At 38.3% G+C, this 20,129-nt stretch overlaps 1 protein-coding gene across 6 annotated transcripts in view; it reads left to right on the top strand.

The window, feature by feature from the left end:
* EPHA5 (EPH receptor A5) overlaps window positions 1-20,129 on the top strand; it is a 306,886-nt gene that overhangs the window by 231,741 nt on the left and 55,016 nt on the right. For all 6 annotated transcript variants that reach the window (XM_053607676.1, XM_053607677.1, XM_053607674.1 and 3 more), the window contains one exon: window positions 1,177-1,282. In XM_053607676.1, coding sequence (XP_053463651.1) covers window positions 1,177-1,282 — 106 coding nt within the window. The remainder of the gene's footprint in view (window positions 1-1,176; window positions 1,283-20,129) is intronic.

Below are 20,129 nucleotides of genomic sequence, written 5' to 3' on the forward strand. Positions count from 1 at the left end.
TACAGTTGCTGCGACTTTTGGTGACTTTATATTTGATATCACGGAGGTGAACTAGTGCTGTTTTAAAGTTGTCAAAATGATTATGCCTTCAAACAAGAACATGATAGTTACTCTATTGAGAGATTATTAAAAACATTAGTACAATTTGCTCTCTACTTTTTTTTAAATATATATTAATCAGGATTAGTTATCAGCACAGAAGAAAAATCCCTTTGCTTATTTAGGTACAACTGCTTTTTTTTTTATTAAGTCATTTGTACATAGATTATGAATCCATTTATGCTATTATGGGATTCAATGTGTTGATTATTTGTACAAATTGGAGTGCTTACAACTTCTAACCTTGTCTGTATTCTTCTTATTATGACACTATATGCTAAAGTGTAAACTATTTTATTAAATCCATGCATTTTGAATAAGGTGATGTCAGTAAATCTAATCTTAATGCAGGCTCCTCAAAGTTCAAAATGCATGCCTTCATATTTTCCAAAAGTGATCTGACTTACAAAAAGGGTATGCTTACTGATTATGTTCAGCTTGAAATTATGTTTTAAAATCGTATTTAGAATGGTGATAGTATATTTAACTTCACTAAAGTCAGAGTCACGTTATTTTGGAATTTAGGTATATGGTAAAACATCCTATCTGAATTAATCAGATTATTCTGGAGAACAGGAGTGTGCGGATTCCAAAATTGTCAAATTCTATGTATTGAACACCTTCTATGTAAATTAAGGTGTTTGAAGTAAGAGAGGAAATTCCATTTTATCTTGCACAGCTCCGGCCCCCAGATGAGTATTATGCAAACAATACACATTCGTTTTTTATGATGACAAGGAAATGATCAGTGACTTGGTGTGACTTTCACATTTCTGTTTGGAGAGTCAATATTTTCTACTAAAGATGGCTTTTCAGTTACACACTTTTTTTTTTGCAGTTTTTGGCCAGGGCCAGGTTTGAACCCGCCACCCCCAGCATATGGGGCCGATGCCCTACTCCTTGAGCCACAGGTGCTGCCCTCAGTTACACACTTTTAATAAGAGGTATTAGGGGGATAGCTCAGCTTAGTGTGTGTGAATTGCTTAAACTTTGAATTGATTACTGACTATTAAGCAGCTTCTATTGAGTGCACGTGAACACTTTACCCACAAGCCCCACTCTCTGTGTCTCCCTCAGCCGTGGAAGCGTCCAGCGATCAGAGCCAGATCCCCATAATCGCCGTGTCCGTGACCGTGGGAGTCATTCTGTTGGCCGTGGTCATGGGCTTCCTGCTCAGTGGAAGGTAAGAGGGGAGCTGGGATTCCTGACGGCGGACCCAGTCCTCACCTTGACCATTTGATGTTAGCCACATCCCAAACAAACCAGGCAACCCGTGTTATCAGTGGGTGCCCTTGATACATGGTGTATTTTTAAACTTCATTCTTATATTATTGCCAATGTAAGCATAAGACTTCCCTTTATACATATCCTTTCTTCACGACATCATTATAACATGTTGTTGTTATTCAGTTGTTAATATAACCATACCTGTTTTTCTGATATATTTTTAACTTGGATATTTCCCCCTCTCTCAAAAGTATATATGTTTGTGTGCTCTAAGTTGAATTGCTGTATCTGTGCTTAGTGAATGTCTGGGGAATAGAACTGGTAAATTCTAGGTAGCCAGCATCATATATTAACAAGGGGATGAATAAGCAGTCATTCTGGCAAGACAAAGCTTCTTGGGAAATAAACAAACCTTTTCGAAGACAGCTTTTATTTTTCGCTTGTAAAGGATTTCAACCTGAATGCTTCAATGATGGTGTACACGGATTGAAAGCAGATTTTTCTGAATGTTCATATAAGTATTGTGTATGTACTTTTTTTCATCTTTAAACTAAGAGAGGGCAAGACCCCTACACACACACTCGCAAGGCTTTTGTAGATGGTATTTTTGGACGTTAAGCTGAGAATAATCAAAATGCCTAAAAATAAAAGAAATAATACATGAATATGCCCTATTCCTACAACAGACATCTTTTCATATTTTCCTATGTTTCTTTAATCTAGGTTATAGTTAGAAGGAATATTCAGAAATTTTAAACTTTATTTTGGTGTTAGACCATTATAGAAAAGAGTATTCATGGAAACATTTAAACCTGACAGAAATAGGATGTGCTGTAAGCCCCTCTCAAAAAAAGCCACAGAGTCAATATTCGTATTGATTTTTTTTAGTGTCTACTTATTGACAGTTGACTCTTCAGCACCTGTTCAACTCATAACTATACAGAATTAGGCACTTTTCAATACATTGCACATTATGTCCTGAGCAGATTTGTGACTAGATCCTTAGCTAACACTAATATTTTATTTTCATAAAATATTGCTAATTCCTTTGACCATCCTTTCTCTTTACATCTGAACATCCCTTTTCTTCCAGTTCCTGTTCATTTAAAAGTGTTTGAAATTTCCTTAGGAATATATGTAGACTATCACTGCTTACTTTTATTATTAGAATAATAATAGCTATGCATTTTTGGAATTCCTAGCGGGGGGCAGTGTGTGTTTTGGTGAGGACTTTGAAACCCAACCCACCAAAGGCCTGGCTTTGTCTACCCCACACGGCCCTCTCTTTTCTAGGCTACCTGGGGAGAAATCTCAGCCTACCACCCTGCTTTCTGGAAGATAAGCAGATTCTTACTATTCTCGTCATCAAAACTTTGCTCAGATTTTGATGCAATTAGATAATCAGGTTGTGTGAATTGTAACTACTAAGAAAACTGCCGTGAATAATGTCTTTTCCACAAAGTCTGGATAAAAGCAATACATTTGCAGAGCTAGTTTGTAATACCCTTTCTTTACTTCTGACGGAGAGAAAAATTGGTGTCTTCCTTTCTAATGAATTCAGTAAGCACTAGTTATGTTTAGGGACACAGGGATTATTAAGAGCCAAAGTGTAAAATGTAATATATTTATGTGTTTCCAAATTTATTAAATGATAAACTCTAATATAAGAAATTGTTTAGTATAGGTTTTTTTTTTTTTTTAATGGAGCTGGAGAACATTTAGTAAACTATCCCAAGAATGCAAAAGCAAGTATCCAAAGTAGTCAATACTAATATGAAATCAGCAGGCAATCAAATATGCTCCCATACAAGAGAAAAACACAACTAAACTGAAGTTGGGGTTGCGGGAGGAGGAGGTTAGATAGATGAGCTCTCACCTAACAGGGACATTATACAAGTAGATGGCGTTCCTCCTGGAGGGCACAACTACAAATCGAGCTTTCCCTAACAAATGCACACACTGTAATCTAATTACCTGTACCCTCATACTAAACTGAATTTTTATTTTTTTGTAATTTTATTTTTTGTAATTATTTTTCATTAAATCATGACTTTGTACATTGATGCATTTATGGGGTTCAGGCTACTGCTTTGAGATACAATGTGAAATTCTTACACTGAAGTAAGTAACACATCCATCACAATTATACTCATTTCTTACTAGTTTTGAAATGTACCATTGCATCATGCACATTAGGTGAGGTCCCCCCAAATACCCTCCCTCCTCCCATATCCCCCTCCCCTCCCCTCTCTCTCGTCTTCCCTTCTGCTTTCTGGACTATAGTTATGTTTTGCCATTCCTATGAATGTGTAGGTGATTATATATTGATTTCATAGTAGTATTGAGTACCTTGGATACTTTTCTTTCCGTTCTTGAGATACTAAGAAGAATATGTTCCAACTCCCTCCGGAATATTTAACCTAAAAATTCTTAATTTGTATTAATGTGAATTTATTACAGACATTTGACTATGGGTTCTTGCTTACCCTTATGTGACACCTACAACATTAAATAAAATGTTTGAGGCAACATTCAAACTACATGCTATTTAGTCACTGAAGGATGCTATAGTTTTAGCTTGTTCGATACTCCCTGAGTCCAACACACACATTCACCCACACACACACAAAATCCATGCCCTAAATTGCTGTTGAGAATACCTAAATTTTAATATAATGTCTCATTTATTCTGCAATCACATCTATGCCCAAGAGACAGTTTAATTTTCAGTGTAAGTGAATCCAAGGCTTGGTAAGAAAATTTATGATTGTATTGTCTTACTGAAGTGTACTGCTTTTAAGAATCGCAACGCCTTACCAATTAGTACATTGCTCATTCACATTAGAATTCTCTCTTAATCAGATATAATTTAATAACATCATGCATTTATGATGCTGATGCTAGCAATTTGAATTTGAAAAGATTATAAATTTCACCCAAAAGATTCTGAGAATTTTTTTACCAACATTTTTCTTTTTTGCATGAAATTTTCATACTTCATTTTGTTAAATGTACGTTCTTGAATTTCAGGGAGCATTTGTCATACGATAGAAACATCTTTAGCCATTATGTTAAGCTCTTCATGGACCAATTATTTCATATTTTGATTTATGTAACTATACATACACAAAATCAAACTAATATTATTCTTGGGAGACTTTTCCTAGGTCATTTTAGGCAATGAAGTCTGCGATTTTTTGTCTGGACTCAGAAAATCTTACCCAATCTGTAAAACCTAGATGTCTTGAATTAAATCAGTAAAGATTTGTCAAATAAATGGAAAATTAAATTAAGAAATATGGCCCAAACCGAACACAAATTTGGTAAGTTATATTTGAGTACTACCAAATTATTGCTGCTATTTTATTTATTTATTTATTTATTTAGACAGAGTCTTACTTTGTTGCCTTGGGTAGAGTGCCCTGGCATCATCATAGCTCACAGCAACCTCAAACTCTTGGACTTAAGCAATCCTCTTACCTTAGCCTCCCAAATTACCTGGGACTATAGATACCCGCCACTATGCCTGGCTAGTTTTTTCTATTTTTAGTAGAGTCGGGGTCTTGCTTTTGCTCTGGCTGTTCTTGAACTCCTGAGCTCAAGGGATCCACCCACCTTGGCCTCCCAAAGTGCTGGGATTACAGGTGTGAGCCACCACACCCAGTCTAGCAAATTACTTTGAAAAGTCTTTCCCAAGATTGGTCAGAGAATGTTTAATTACCTATGTTTCTCCCTCTTCTCTATGCCAAACTTTGATTACTAAACACACACACACATACACATGACATTTAGACGGCCTTCTCGTTTTTAATTTAATATTTTATTATTTTTTAATCCCTTGACTATGGCATGGTGTACAAAATACTTGCACCTAGGTAACATATCCTTTCATTGAAAATAATTTGACTCCTCAATTTTTAAACGATTTCATTATATTGTGAAATATTAATATCACTTATAGGTAATATTCATTGAAAATTCGTATCACAGTTTAAGCCCAGGAAAAAATATCCTTAAGATCCATATTCATGGACAATTTTTACTTTTGTTCAGACCAAAGAAAAAAATAATTTTCATATTCTGACACATTGAGTATTATGAGACTATTTCCAAAGGAAAAATCAACTTTTTAAATTCCGAAATCTACTCAAAGATGAAAAAGGAATCAAGTATGGAGTCTTTTTCATCTTTTCAGGCTTAAGCTAATTATGCGAAAACTTTGGGGGTCTTTCTGCTTAGACACAATTTAAACAATACAGTCAAGTGTCAGTCTTGAAGGAAAAAAAGTCTATTAAAAAAATGACATATTAGAAATCTTGATGATTTTTAAATGGGTGTGATCCTCCCTTTTAAAGGTGTTAACTATTCCAGAGGGCATTTTCTGCATGTTTCAAACTCTTTAAAATACTTTCCTATATATAAATTATTTTTCTCGCCATTGGATTAAAAACAGTTGACATGACCTCAGCAAGCTATGAGCTAATTGTCCTAGGACAGATATGAATTAAGCCTCTTGATATGCACAGAATATTGTAATTGTTCTTTACTTTTGCTCTTTTATCAGTAATGGCACTGAACATGGGTAACTTTTCACATCCTAATTCTGTGGGCTTTTTTCTCTGCTATGTCATAGATTTAAGCTGTTACCTGGCCAGTCTCTCCCCACAGATGCTCACAGATTCCAGTGTGATGCTGGAGAAAGTACTTCCCTGTGTCATTTTTACTCTTTTTCTTTCCTCGAAAGATTATCATTAATATTCAGTTGACATTTTTTTGCTTGTGTCCCTGTTTCAGAAATCGTGTCTAAATCCTGAAAATTGACTATTGGGTACTTCTTAGTCTGACGGAAGTTAATGTTACAGGATTTAGTGGTATAGAAAACATAAAGGAGAATTTATTTACTTTACAGAAAAAAAAAAAAAACAACGTTTTTTGAGTCTCTTTCAAAATAGCCCTTGTGGGATTAAACGAGGTATTTGTAATATTACGAATTTTGCGTTTCCGATCCCTCGTTTGTCTTGTGTTCTGGAACTTAATTAAATTTCAAGAAAATTTTGGGCCATTTTATTTATTTTATTTTATTTATTTATTTATTTATTTTTGTACTTAGTGTAATATTTTATGTTTTTATCGTATACTTGTGTTTATTAGGTTTCCAATTTTGCCTTCACAGAATTAAAAAAGCTTAAAATTTAATAACAATAATAATGTTTAAGATAAGGACTAGAAACAATAACCTCGTTTCAGAAAAGAAATCAGACGATTGCTGCATCGAAATGTTAAGCAATACTAATAATGCAAAGAAAGTAACATTGACATTGCCAGATAAGAGTATGTCTATTATAGAATGCTTTGACTCTGAGGTTCAGTATGGAGCCATCAGTTAACTTCTTCTCATTTTTTTTTCCAAACTCTCAAAAATAGAAAACTAATATTTCTAAATAAAAGTAAAAGATAATTTCAATTTGCTTTTTATTTTAAATTAATGTGGCCCGTGCAGGTAGACGTAACACAAACACACACAAGTAAATACATCTGTAGTCCCAGTCATGTTGGTCACATTCTTGCACAGAAACACAAAATGCAAAGTTTTTTGTTAGTTTTTGAATCACAAAACAAAAACCAGAAAATAAGGCCCTCCAGAGAAAGAGGAGGAGATCTTTATGCTGCTTAGCCTTAAATATGGTTTAAAGGTTATTCATAAATTAATTCCAAGCTTTGATGTTCCTGAGATGGTAAATGGAGTTTGAGGGGCAACTTAATGCCTATTAGAAAGATTATTTTCTGGGAAAAAAGATTTTTCTTTCTTTTTTTCTTTTTTTTTTTTTTCTTTTTTCTGGTATGTTCAAATCCTATGCCTGGACAGAAAACTGCTAAACTCCATTTCCCTCTGTTTTTAAACAATTGGAACTGAATCCACTTGAGCTATCTCTATTTTCTGAGACAAAAAAATCTTCAAAAGTCAGGTGATATTCTAGAGAATAGCATCTCAGAGCTAAGGTGCTGAAACTATGTCAGAAACGTAGAAAACAAGCAGATTTATCGATGACACACTGCGTCAAGATTTTTTTGATACTTGCAAATAGTACTAAAATTTAGCATGTTGTACTTATTTTTAGATTGTGAATGGCATATTCTTCGCCATCAGCTCTTACAAATATTCCTTAACCTCTTACTGCACATAAGTGAGCATCCTGTTTTATGAAATTTTGCCTACGTTTCACCACTACTGAAACCTTGTGAGAAAACAATGTAAGGATTTTGTATTTATTTTCAGGCTGTAAATAATATATTATTCACAATCACATGTTGAAAATACTCTCGAGCACTTCTTATACCCATGTCCCACCCACATGATTTCAAAAGGTGATATTGTTTTCTCAGAAGGTTTCAGTAGTGTGATAAGTGGACAAATTTCCATAAAACAGCATCACAACAATTAGGGTAAAAAAAAAATAAAACAAAATTGGAGTTCTTCCCACCATAGTAACTTCTCCATTTGCTCTGATTATTACTGCAAGAAATTATTTGCTCTTTGCTTGCCTGGCACAATTCTTATGTTAGCAAAAACAATGGCTTGAAGGTAAAATCCACTGGACTTAGAAACGTTTCCTCAAGCTCATTTGGAGTTGGGTAAAATAACTTCAGGAATTCTGAGTGCACCTGTGAGTTTAAACGAGTGCAGAGCTCTGCTTACACCTTATCCAGGCATCAGATACCTTTATGTGAGTATTGCTAAAGGGCATGGAATATTCTAAAACTTTCAGAGAAGACCCTTTGCCTAATGCAAGTGACATGATGATAATGTTGATAATAGTGTAATATCGTGTGTCACGGATGGCATTTTCATCTACCACGGGGCACCGTACTGAAGGCTTCACCTGCAGTATCTCAGGGCAACACTGGGTCTCAGCAGTGAACCTGCACCCAGTTGACACCTGACAAAATCATTTTCCTGCTGGGTCTTGGACACTGGAAAGACGTCCTGTCTTACGTCCTTTGCTCTGGCTCTTCTCGATGCATAGAGCTCCCTGGCCCCAGACCCTCCTTGTTCCCCTCCTGTTTCTTCCAAGCTGTCATTCAATCTTGTTGTCTCAGGTGAGCTTACAAAAACGCTGACTCAGGCTTCCATCCTCTGCAAAGCAGGTCTTCTCCCCCACCCCCCAGGACAGTTATTGACATTCTAGACCACGCACATCCTTCTCCTGCTGGACGTTTGTTTATCTCACCTACTAAAGTAGGATTTTCTTTCCCTCTGGGACAGTGTCTAGAATAGAAGTTATTGTGCATCTGGGTAGTGAGGGCCTGGCACCTGAACCCACCACCTCAACATTAAAGCCTTTTCTCTTTCTTCATGACATAACTTCCTTATGACTTGTGATCATGCGACTTTGGAACTCTTGTGTGCGAAGCTTCTAATTCTCTGTTGCCAAAAAGAATGGAATTAACATTTAAACTCTTTTCGAACGGATCAATAACATGAATAAAATATCTTGTAGAAATTCATGTCAATGGTTTATTGACACTCAAGTAAATAGAAATGCATTGGATTTTAGTAAATTCTCTCTCTCTCTCTTTCATGGGGAAATTGTACCTGGCAAATTGTACTTATTATAAAAGTACGCACGTCAAACGTCACCAGCACCATGGCCAGCGCCGATTTTGTGAAACTCGGTTAATTTCACTTCTGTGTACTCCTAAGACTTTCTTTTCTCCCCACTGAAGTAGTCATGATTCATCGTTTCATGTATATGCCTCCTGGGTAGTAGATAGTGTCTGGTAAATGTCCCCAGATAGTGTGACGGGAGGATGAACCTGAAATTCTAGACTCTTAAAAATGTGCTCCCAACTACCTTTCCAAATTATCATTCTGCCTTTTTGTCTTGAACATCTTGGTTGCAAGTGACAGAAGCCAAATTTAAAGTGGCTTCATCTAAAAGAACATTGTTGATCTAACAGTGGAAAAGTGCCAGACTGAAAAAGGAAACGAGAAATTCCAAAAGGTAGGTACTGATAGATCCAGGAGTTAAAATGATGTCTGTTGTGCAACTTGAGACACATCATTCAAGAATGTGTTGCAGAAATATGTTACTTAAAGATGCTTAAATATGTTACTTAAAGCATCTTACAAGGGTACATGTGAAACTTACTGAATGTAGAATATAAATGTCTTAACACAATAACTAGGAAAATGCCGTGAAGGCTGTGTGAACCAGTGTGATGAAAATAGTTCAAATTGTATATAAAACCAGCACATTGTACCCCATTACAGCTGCATTAATGTATACAGCTATGATTTAATAATAATAACAATAAAAAGGAAGATAAGGACTTCTGTGATGTTGACGGGTGGGACCCAGCCAACGGAGTGGCCGGCCATGGGGACAGGTGACCAGGCACTCGGCAGCTGGTCTCCCCAGATGGGCAGGGTCCCCGTCCTGATCCGGCTCTGACAGAACTGTGACACCCAGCTCCACAGGCTAAATCAGTTAGCAGCCCAGCGACCTACCAGTTAGGACACTGGGGAAGTCACACTGCAAGGCCCAGAGTGACAAATGCTCACTCCTGACCTGAAAATAGACTCAGTTCCATAAAAAGCTCATGGACTGAGGTGGTGAAAGAGGGGCTCCCTCTGCACCCTCCATGTGGTTGGAACAAGTGTCTCACCATCTCTCAATATTTAAATGTTAACACGTGTCAAGACCCACATCAACCATGATGTTGATGAGAAACCCTTTCCAATTCCTTCAGCCAAAGAATTCTCTGCTTTGAAAGATATATCAGAACAGTCCATCAGTCTTGCTCAAGAACTTAACACTATCAAGCGTCTGTTACAGGGCAGTGTGTGAATAGCCTGTCCTGCCTGCTAGTAAGTGTTTGGAGGATGAAGACTTCCATGGCTCTCCCACAGAATCTGATTGAATGAATGCCTCCTAAAACATTGAATTCAAGATGAACTGGACACCACTCTCCCTAGTCAAGGCTCTTTGTCCATTTTTTTCCTATTAATGTCGATAGTTTAGAACATGAAAAATGTTAGTGTCTCTAAAATGAACATAATAGAATGCCCAGCCCATAAATGTTTACTTTTTCTAAATTAAACCTTTCATGACATCACAATATAAGTACAACAATTTCAAGAAGTATTTATTACACAACAATGAAGAAGTCTTTACTTGTTAGTTATTTTATTTGACATCTGGGCATGCTAAGCCGGTGCTCTGGTGCATCTGGTGACGCCAGGTAGGTAGCGCAGATAACAGGTTTGTGTTTCTCTGATTCTCCTCAGACTTGGACCACATTGGTGCACAGGTGTTTGGCATCTGCAGCATAACTGGGTTTATACAGTTTAAGAACTTGTTAAGTTTTAATAAGAAAAACGAATCATCCCCAAATATTTTAACTGAATACAATTTTATTTTAAAATAATGATAAATAGACTAATCTTTGTAATCACACGTGCAATCACTGATTTTAAGAAAGAGCTCATTAAAAAGTTAATCCCCGTAGTTTATGAATTAGCAATACATGTGACTTTATAGAATTGTAATACATCCAGACTTGTCTATCGACTTAGTAGCTGAGAGTTGTTACCCCTCCTATTTTCTCGCGATTACATGATTTTTTTCTTCAAAGGCCTTGAGTCGGAATAATTAGAAAGCAGATCCTAATTTATTAATAACTGACAAACGGGGATTAGGGCAGAGGAATGTCAGGAAGATGCAAACCGAGCAAAAACTCATTGCCCAGTGCGGGAAGTAACCCCCAGGAAGCTGAACCTGGGGGGCTCGCTGGCTGAATCGCTCAGCTGGGTTGAGTACCCCACCTGCTATTTCTGAGAGATCAAAGACGTAAGCATCACTGGGACTCTCAAGTTATACCGAGGCAAGCGTTTAAAAGGGCAAATTCTGCTGATGGGACTGGAAACAGCAGGTAAATATCACTGATGGGCCATGATGCAAATAGGTTGGTAAAGAATCTGGTGATTTTTAGTTTTCCTCTAGAATGAAGCAAAGGGAAGCCAAAAAGCCAAGCAAAACAGATATTTTGTTAAAAGCTGCATTTCTTTTCTTTTTTTTTTTTTATATCGAAATACTCTTGGTTTATTTTGTCAGTATTTGATTTGCAAGATTGTGTTTGTTCCAGTTACTCACATTTCTTTGAATAACATTCTAATCAAAATAATTTTAAGGGTCTTTCATGGTAATATTTCATTCTGTCAAGATTTGAAGGACTTTTTGCTTAATCTTGATAAGAGCTATTCTTTTTTTATTTAATTTTTTTTATTAAGTAATTTGTACATAGATCATGAATACATTCATGCCATTATGGGATTCAATGTGTTGATTATTTATACAAAACAGAGTGCTTACATCCTACTAATTAACATAGCCTTCCCCATGGAGAGAGGGTTCATAGGGGGACCACACCTATGGAGCATATTGCAAGTACAAGTTGGATCTAGCAGGTGTAGAACACAAATGTCTTAACAACTGTAATTGAATAAAAGCTGCATTTCTATGAGAATATGATCCCCATGTGAAAGGAGAGCAGGCTGTCACAACAAAAGGTGCTAGGTGGCGGGAAGGCCCTGCCCACTTCCTGGGGGTTCTGCTGTGTCTCTCGGAACCCACAGTGAACAAGCTCTCACGGGAACCTGACACCCATCTGCCCCATGAGCTGCAGGAGCACCGCCCTGCCCCGGAGGAGAACATCTAGTCCACAGAGGAGCCCATGGAGTTCCTGGGCCGTGTCTGGGAGTATATTCATTGCTGAAAAATGAAGCAGTGTCCCAAATGATTTTAAACACCAGCTAAAAGCAGTATTTGCTCAAGATCTGTGTCTAAAAGGCCTTGCATGGACCAATAAAGAAACAACTCTTTCTAATAGGTTAGCAGCTCGGTCTCGACACGACTGGATTCTTTTTGTACATGGGAAGGGGCTGACTTCCAGTGCACCTGCCAGCCGTGATCATTACAGGGCAACCAGGGTGTGATATCCCGGTGGCCCACTCAACACCACTGTCGCACTGTCACTCACTCCTGGCTCCACTTGTTGGTCCATAGGTGTGCAATTTTAAAATATGGAGAACTATTATACAGACAAATGTAAAATGTGGTCATAAGAATAACAGAGAACAAGGAGTTGAGCAAACATCTTTTAAAACGTGTAAGAATATAAGACTGTGTCAACTACGTTCTATGTTAATATTAATTGCCCCTGGAATTTGCAAGTCCTGAAGGCTAATGTTGTTTGTGAGACCTTCAGAAATGCCGGTTTCACAGTGTTACTTTTTCAAGGATACAGAGTTCAGTGTAACTATTTAACAAGTATAAACATTAAACCTGGACAGGTATTTCAATGTTCTTAATTTGTTGCATGTAAAATTATCAGGGAACACCAAACTGTAGGTCCAGTCTCTCTCAGAAAGATATTGAGATTAAATCCCCCTGAAATGACTTATTTTTATCCATGCCAAAGATGACCCAAAATCTAACAAGGCATCCTCAGATGAGTACAAGTTTGATATTTACAAGGTGAGTGACTTCACCTGATGTTGCCATGTAAGTGATGATGGAAAACGCTTGATAAACCAGGGTTCTACGTCCCTAACAGTAGTCCCTTGGTGATTTATTTGGATGCCATATCTGACTTCTTCTGACCTTGTTTTATTCCACTTGTTTCAAAGGCACGTCTTGTGAGGCCTTTTGGGGAGTGTTGACCATCTATAATTAATTATTCCAAACCTGTGTTAGTGTTATTGTCACCTTTTGGGCACCATAGAAACTCAGTTCCTTTAAATTTTTAGTAGGTGTCTCTTTTACAACTCACGTTACATTTTACCACATAGTCTATAAATCTTCAGCCAAAATAATGGAAAGGAGGAGGAAGTTCTTCTGGGGGTATCATAACGATCGTAAGGGAGCCTGTGAGGTTTAGCACGCTTGCTCCCATCGGTTGCACAGTGAGGGGGCCTGGGTCCTGTTCTGCTCCCTCTAAGACTCTGAAAATCCCCCGTGCTAAGAGGACTCTCACATAGCAAAGCTTGGAAACCTCTCAGGGGCCGGCTCAGGCCACCACGTGCTCAAAAGTGAGGTCACCATCAGTCCCCTCCCTGTGCCCACCCACCGCGTGTGTCTCCCTGGACCTCAAATACTCAGAGAGCATCTGAACGGCTCCAGCCACGTTCCAGCGTCTTCGTGGAGGTTAGATTGATGACCATTTCCTTAGGTGAATGTCCTGGTACCAAGATCTGTTACTACCCCCTTTCTATAAGTTTCAGTATTTTCTTTTACCTTGTACATTATAAACTTGGCCCAATTAAGGTGATTGCCTTAATTTCTCACTAGCTACTATTTTATTTCAGTATGCCTTACTCAATTTTCTTAAAAATTACAAAGACCATATCTACAAGACAAAATGTAGAGAGAAAACAAATCATACTTTTGCCTCGAGAAGCAATCGCTATTAATATTTTGTTATGTATATTTGAGATATTTTTATGTTTGCAGAGAGGTTCACAATTTATGGTTTTGTTTTCTGTTTTTCTTTAACATAGCATGTTAGTATAAAATCTATTTGAGTTATTGAAATTGTTTTATAAACAAAACTGTAATGCCTCTCAGGTAGTCTAATGTCTAACCACCTCACATTTCCTTTATTTCATTTTTATATGTGTGGGTTTTGGTTGGGAGGAGGGCTCTAATTTGTACATGTTTTGCTTCATTTGTAACTATCTGTCTTTAATATCCTTAGATCCCATTAATATACTTAATAGGAAGGGTCACTAAATATTAATTATTTTTAGGATGTGAAAATATAAGTTTATTTTACGTTAGGGAGAAGAAAGAGATGGAGCAGAGAGGGGAGAGACCAGAGAGCAGGAGTCAAATCTCAATATTTGTAAGGCTGTTGATATATACTAGCAAATGTTCCTTCCAAATCTTTGTACTAAATTAGCATTCGCCTAAATAGGGCGTGAAGTAGACTGATATCCACAGTCTAATCTGTCTTTGCTGATTGGATAGGAAAAAAAATAGTTCTGCATTTTTAATTTAATGTTTTTTGTTTGTTTTTAAGACATAAAAGATCCATTTCTATGTGAGCAAAAGGTAGTCATTAACTATTTTAATACCGGTTTTAGGAATTGCACGTCCAGGCTCTTGAACCGTCAGAGCTGGCAGGGTGGCAGTGCCTCACGTGGGAGAGAAATATTGTTGGAAATTTCAGGTTTTATTTGCTTTTTAGTAGTGGTTATTTTGCATGGCATTTCCACAGATCTATGAGAACATCTCACTGTTTACCAGTATAACCTGTTCCCACAGGTTTCCATCCATAGCACATAATAAATGAGTGTCCATATAGATTTTATTTTATTTCTATTGGCTCTGGGCCATCACAGCCATTCTACTAATCTGTCTGATTTGTATCTGGATCACATGGCATAGATATTATAATTTCTCCCTCTCAAAAAAATAAATTAAAGCTGAAAATAGCTGAGCACATACAAATGCGTCACCATAGTCATATGCTATTCTGGAAGAAGCCTTCGAGACAGACCTGATTCAGCTGCGAGATGACTGGGGAGGAGAGAGAAGTTCCATGGGAGAAGCTTGCAGTCGTTTTGGGCTTCTAGCAATGGAGGTAATTGATGTCTGCTCCGCTGAGCTGCACCCTGCAGGCGCAAACAACCCACGTGACTCTGTGTGTTGTGTGTCAACACTGTTATTGCGCTAGCATGGAAATGAGATGGTGGTTGATTGCAAAGAAGAAGCTGCGTATCTTCCCTTTATTGAACTAGTAAAGATTATCTCTTCTGCAGAAATAAACCAAAACCACCCAACTGGGAACACACACAGACTGTTTTTTCAGAGTTTGCTGTAGAAGGGAGCAGCCAGCATCGCTTGCATGGGACAGAGAGACTGAGGGCAGCAGATGAGGAGGGTGGCCATGGGCTGCCTACAAGCAGGGCATCCTAGACCCATGTGGCTTCCTCTGGCTGGCTCCAGATTGGAAATGAGGACAAAAATTAGGGACGCTGGCAACTGATAAGTTCCAACCCATTTATCTGATTGCTCCGAAGGTGGTAGTTTGCCTTTCTGGACTGGGTGCTACAGATTGTGAGTATTTAGAACAAATTGAGAAGAAATTGATGTGAGAATAGAGGGTATGATTATCTCTGGTTGAATGCGTACAATTATAGTGTTAAAAGAATGGTGGGTTTGTGCAGCACCTCCAGGATGAAGAGGAATTGTACCCAAGTTGGTCAAGAAGGTGTGATGGAAAAGCTGCTTAGGGAGAGATTCACGTGGTGTGTGCAGCCCTGTCTGCTCAGCCTCTCACAGCCTACTCCTGGGACCTCCCAGACCCCTTCCCACCTTCCTTCCTATCCATGGCCGCTTCTCTGTATGCAAACCGAGGTTTGAAAAATCGGGGGCATACTGGGCTGGACACACCAGGTGAATCTATCTAATATTCACACACACTTATCCACACATGGATAAGATTTTCTTCCTAGAAAATTGCAACTTTACAGGACATGATAGTGCTTCACTTTGTCTGTTGTTCCTAGAAGTCCAGATGGAAATATGGTTTGTCCGATGTATGTTCTTTTTTGATGACATGAGTCACTGGTACGGTCTTTGAAAATTTCAAAACTCAATTTCTGCCCTCCTTTCCCCAACTCCTTTTCCTACTTTTATGCAAATATTAGAGGATAATTTCAAGTGTCCAAATCACTGATATGTCATAAGTTATGAAAAAGTCACATGACTTCTTCAGATTGGCAGTCACACATAGCAGGACATAATTCCAAAATAGGATACGTACTCGACACCAAGCTTCACGAGTCCATTCTCTCAAACATCGGGGGCCTCCTCAGGGGGCCAAAGATTTTATGCTGGTTTCTTTCCCCACATAGTACTCCTGCCAAGGGAAAACTGAGTAAGATTTTCTTACTATTTTTCCTTTTCTAGCTGTAATTCTACTGCTACTAGTGGGAGTGGGAGTGATGGTGGTTTTGCTTTTTTTTTTTAATATTTAATTTTTGGTGATTTTTCTTTTCAGGAGACAAAGGTAAAGATTCTTATGTATAGAAATATTTCTTTCCAACCTGCTGTTGCTACTAAAATATCATATACAAGCCTTCCATAAGAAAAACATCAAGTATTTCTTTAATTTTCTTATTGTAATTGACCCTGATTCATTCTTTTATTTATTTATATGCATATATAACATGTAGTTTACATTGGCATACTATAATTTATATATACATATCTTATAAATATATATTACTCATATATATTTAATAATTATATATTACTTATATATGTTTAATAATTATATATATAATATGGGTAATATAATTACGCATATATATAACAATAGTATACATATATATATGCGTAATTACCAAAGAATTTTTTTTTGGCAGTTTTGCCTGGGGCTGGGCTTTAACCTGCCACCCCTGGTATATGGGGCTGGAGCCCTATTCCTTGAGTCACAGGTGTCTTCCCCAAAGAATATTTTTAAGCCCCTGCAGGCATTTTAGAAACTTTTATTATCATACTGACCATTAATATGGTAATTATCAACCTTTCCCTTTTTATTCATTAAATAAATTCCCACAAGAATCTTACATTATTCAATACAGGCAGTATCTCTTAAGTACCTATTGGATAAGTGATTCTGAACTTGGAGCAGAGTCAAAATCAGCCAACAGCTGCTGAAAATAACAGTGTCGGCGGAGGGGGGTTCCACAAGCCCCACGTTCTGATTTAATTATCGTAAGGTAAGACTTGGGGTTTTTCTTTAAAGTATCTTACCGATTAATCTGTAGCCAGGTTTGAAACACCATATTATGTGTGGGTAGAAACTGTGGTTACATAATTTCTTTATTCTTAAAGTGTAGCACACGGATTCTCAGTAAATGTCTGATGAAACTTGTTTCGATTTCAGTATATACTAAAGGAACCCGTTGCGCCTAATGTGCTCAACAACATTTGCTAGTTACGTCAGTGCCTTTATAGAAGAGAATGTTTAGTAATGATCTCTGCCTACTAGGGTCATGAAATGGAGTGCAGAGGAGACTCATCATTAAAAGTGTAGCTTGTGAAAAAAAGCATTTGAAGTAGGATGGCGCCCGTGGCTCAAAGGAGTAGGGTGCCGGCCCCATATGCTGGAGGTGGCAGGGTCAAATTCAGCCCCGGCCAAAAACTGCAAAAAGACAAAAAAGCATTTGGAGTGTGGTCTAAATATATCTCACCTCCAGTGTTCTTTTTGCTTTGATTTAGTTTAATATTCCTAAAGTCCAATTAGTAGTTGATTTTAGCATAAGAAATGAGGAAAGGTTCTGATGCTGATGTTGGAATTAGTTTGCATTTGTGACTTTGTCCTGAGGCAGAGCCGTTGCTGCCCAGGGATCTTCCATCTGTGGGGCTGGTTTGTTTTAAATTTTTGAAATGTGCATCATTTAAGATTTGCCTCCATCGTTTATGTGATGCAATTTTTATTTCAAACATGCATTGGAATAATGTAGAATCTGGATATCAGATGATATCAAAGGTATATATATTTTCATGCATTAAAACAAAATTGGATGTGTTTGGGGCGGCACCGGTGGCTCAAGGAGTAGGGCGCTGGCCCCATATGCTGGAGGTTGTGGGTTCAAACCCAGCCCTAGCCCAAAACTGCAACAACAACAACAAAAAATTGGATGTGTTTTGCTACACGGAGGCCTAGACTTACATAAAGGCGTTCTAGTGTCGTGTGTGATTTATAGTGGGATAATTTATCGGATTCTTTTTAAGTCAGTAATGTGCATTGACTGAAGGAAGAAACAAAACATGCTTAGCAGGGTTCCCTGTGAAAACTTGCTAAGTTTTCAGTGGGGTGAGGGAAGGGGGAGGTGCAGCTGAGAGAAGTGGGGGCTGAATGGAGCTGAGCTGGGAATGAGGGAGGATGAACTTCCGCTGGGCGCCCGCACTCACCTCCACAGACTCCATCAGGGCCCTGCAGGGAAGCTGCCTCCCCTCTAGAGTCCCAGGGTTCTCAGCGCAGTGCTGAAAACTATAACAGGAGTTTCAGGCTTGAAATAGGAAGCACAAGGGCCACACAAGATCAAGAGGTCCAGGCTCTAAGTCAGGTAGAATGAGGCATCTATCTGCTGGGCAGCTAGACACCCAGCCACCAAGTGTGAAGACCGTTCAGGAGGGCAATAAGAAGACCCCAATAATCCCTGTTGAGTGTACTGTGCTCAGTGGAAAGAAGGAAGCAGAGAACTGGAAAAGAAGATGAAATTAGTGAATTCAACTGTGTCTTGACCCACCTGCTATCCCGGGGCCAGGGTGCAGTCACCAGCTCACAGACATAACGTCCTACCTGTGTTGGAGGTATCCCCCTCTGAGTGACTGAAAACACATCTTACATATCAAAAGAAACAGCTTTTTTTTGGTCCCCCTCCTGTTCGCTTTACCTTCTCTTGTAAATGAATAGTGTGCCTTTGTATTGGGAGATGCTAAAGGAATAGTCACTCTTAGCACTTCATGACTTTGACAGGTCCCCCTTTCCCAGATGTTTTTTGCTTGTTTGTAAGACAGAGTCTCCCTCTGTCACCTTGTTGCCCCAGGCTAGAGTGCCGGGGTACCAGCCCAGCTCACAGCAACCTTAAACTGCTGGGTTCAAGTGATCCTCCTGCCTCAGCCTCCCATCGAGCTGGGATGCAGGTTCTTACCACCACGGCCAGCGCATGTTTTCTAGTTTTAGTAGAGATGGGTTTCATTCTTGCTCAGGCAGCTCTCAAACTCCTGCGGTGAAGGAATCTTCCCGCTGTGGCCTCCCGTAATGCTGGGATTATAGATGTGAGCCACCGTGCTTGGCCCCCTTTCCCAGTTTTCTTAAAAAAAGAGTTCTATGGAGTTTTAGCCTGGCTTCATGGGGAAATCAGTTCTAAATCTTAAAACTATGGCGGTGGATTGAAAAACATTCAAAAGGTATTTGTCTCAGTCTGTTCAGGCTGCTATAACGAAGCCACAGACTGGGTGTCCTGTAAACAGCACAGATTTATTTCTAACAGCTCTGGAGTCTGGGAAGTCCAAATGCGAGGTGCAGGTCTGTGTGGTTTCTGGCGAGAGCTCATCTGGCATACGGGAAGCTGCCTTCTTGGTATGTCCTCTTATGAACAAAGGGCTAAAGAAGGAATTGGTCTCAGCCACGAGGGCTCTGAACTCCCGACCTAATCAGTTCCCAGATATCTTACCATCCATGATCCCACTGTACAGGATTTTATGGGAATTTGAGGGAAACATATATATTCAGTAGGCTGCAGCATCACATCAGAAGATACTTTCAGAAATGCACAAAATGATTTACATAGCAGTGTTAATTGAAAGTGAACCATTTCCCCATTTTTGGCTAAAGATTACTTTTTTTTTTTTTTTGCAGTTTTTGGCCAAGGCCGGGTTTGAACCCACCACCTCCAGTATATGGGGCCAGTGCCCTACTCCTTTGAGCCACAGACACCACCTGCTAAAGATTACATTTTTATCATTTTTAAAGCTGATAGGTGTGAATAACGATATGTTGAAATCAGCATCATGAATAATTGAAATTGTTTAAATTGTTTAATTTTCTTAAGGTTATAAAGTAATATAAACAAACAAAAAGAAAAATTAGCATAAACTAAAAATCTTCCCGCAATGCTAAACTCCTGAGTGCTCTATCTTAGTTTGTTTACATACTTATAACACTATTTTATTCAGCTTAACATTAATTTTTACCTAATTAAAATTTTAATACACTGTATT

The sequence above is a fragment of the Nycticebus coucang genome, chromosome 10, assembly GCF_027406575.1.
Source record: "Nycticebus coucang isolate mNycCou1 chromosome 10, mNycCou1.pri, whole genome shotgun sequence".
Lineage (NCBI taxonomy): Eukaryota > Metazoa > Chordata > Mammalia > Primates > Lorisidae > Nycticebus > Nycticebus coucang.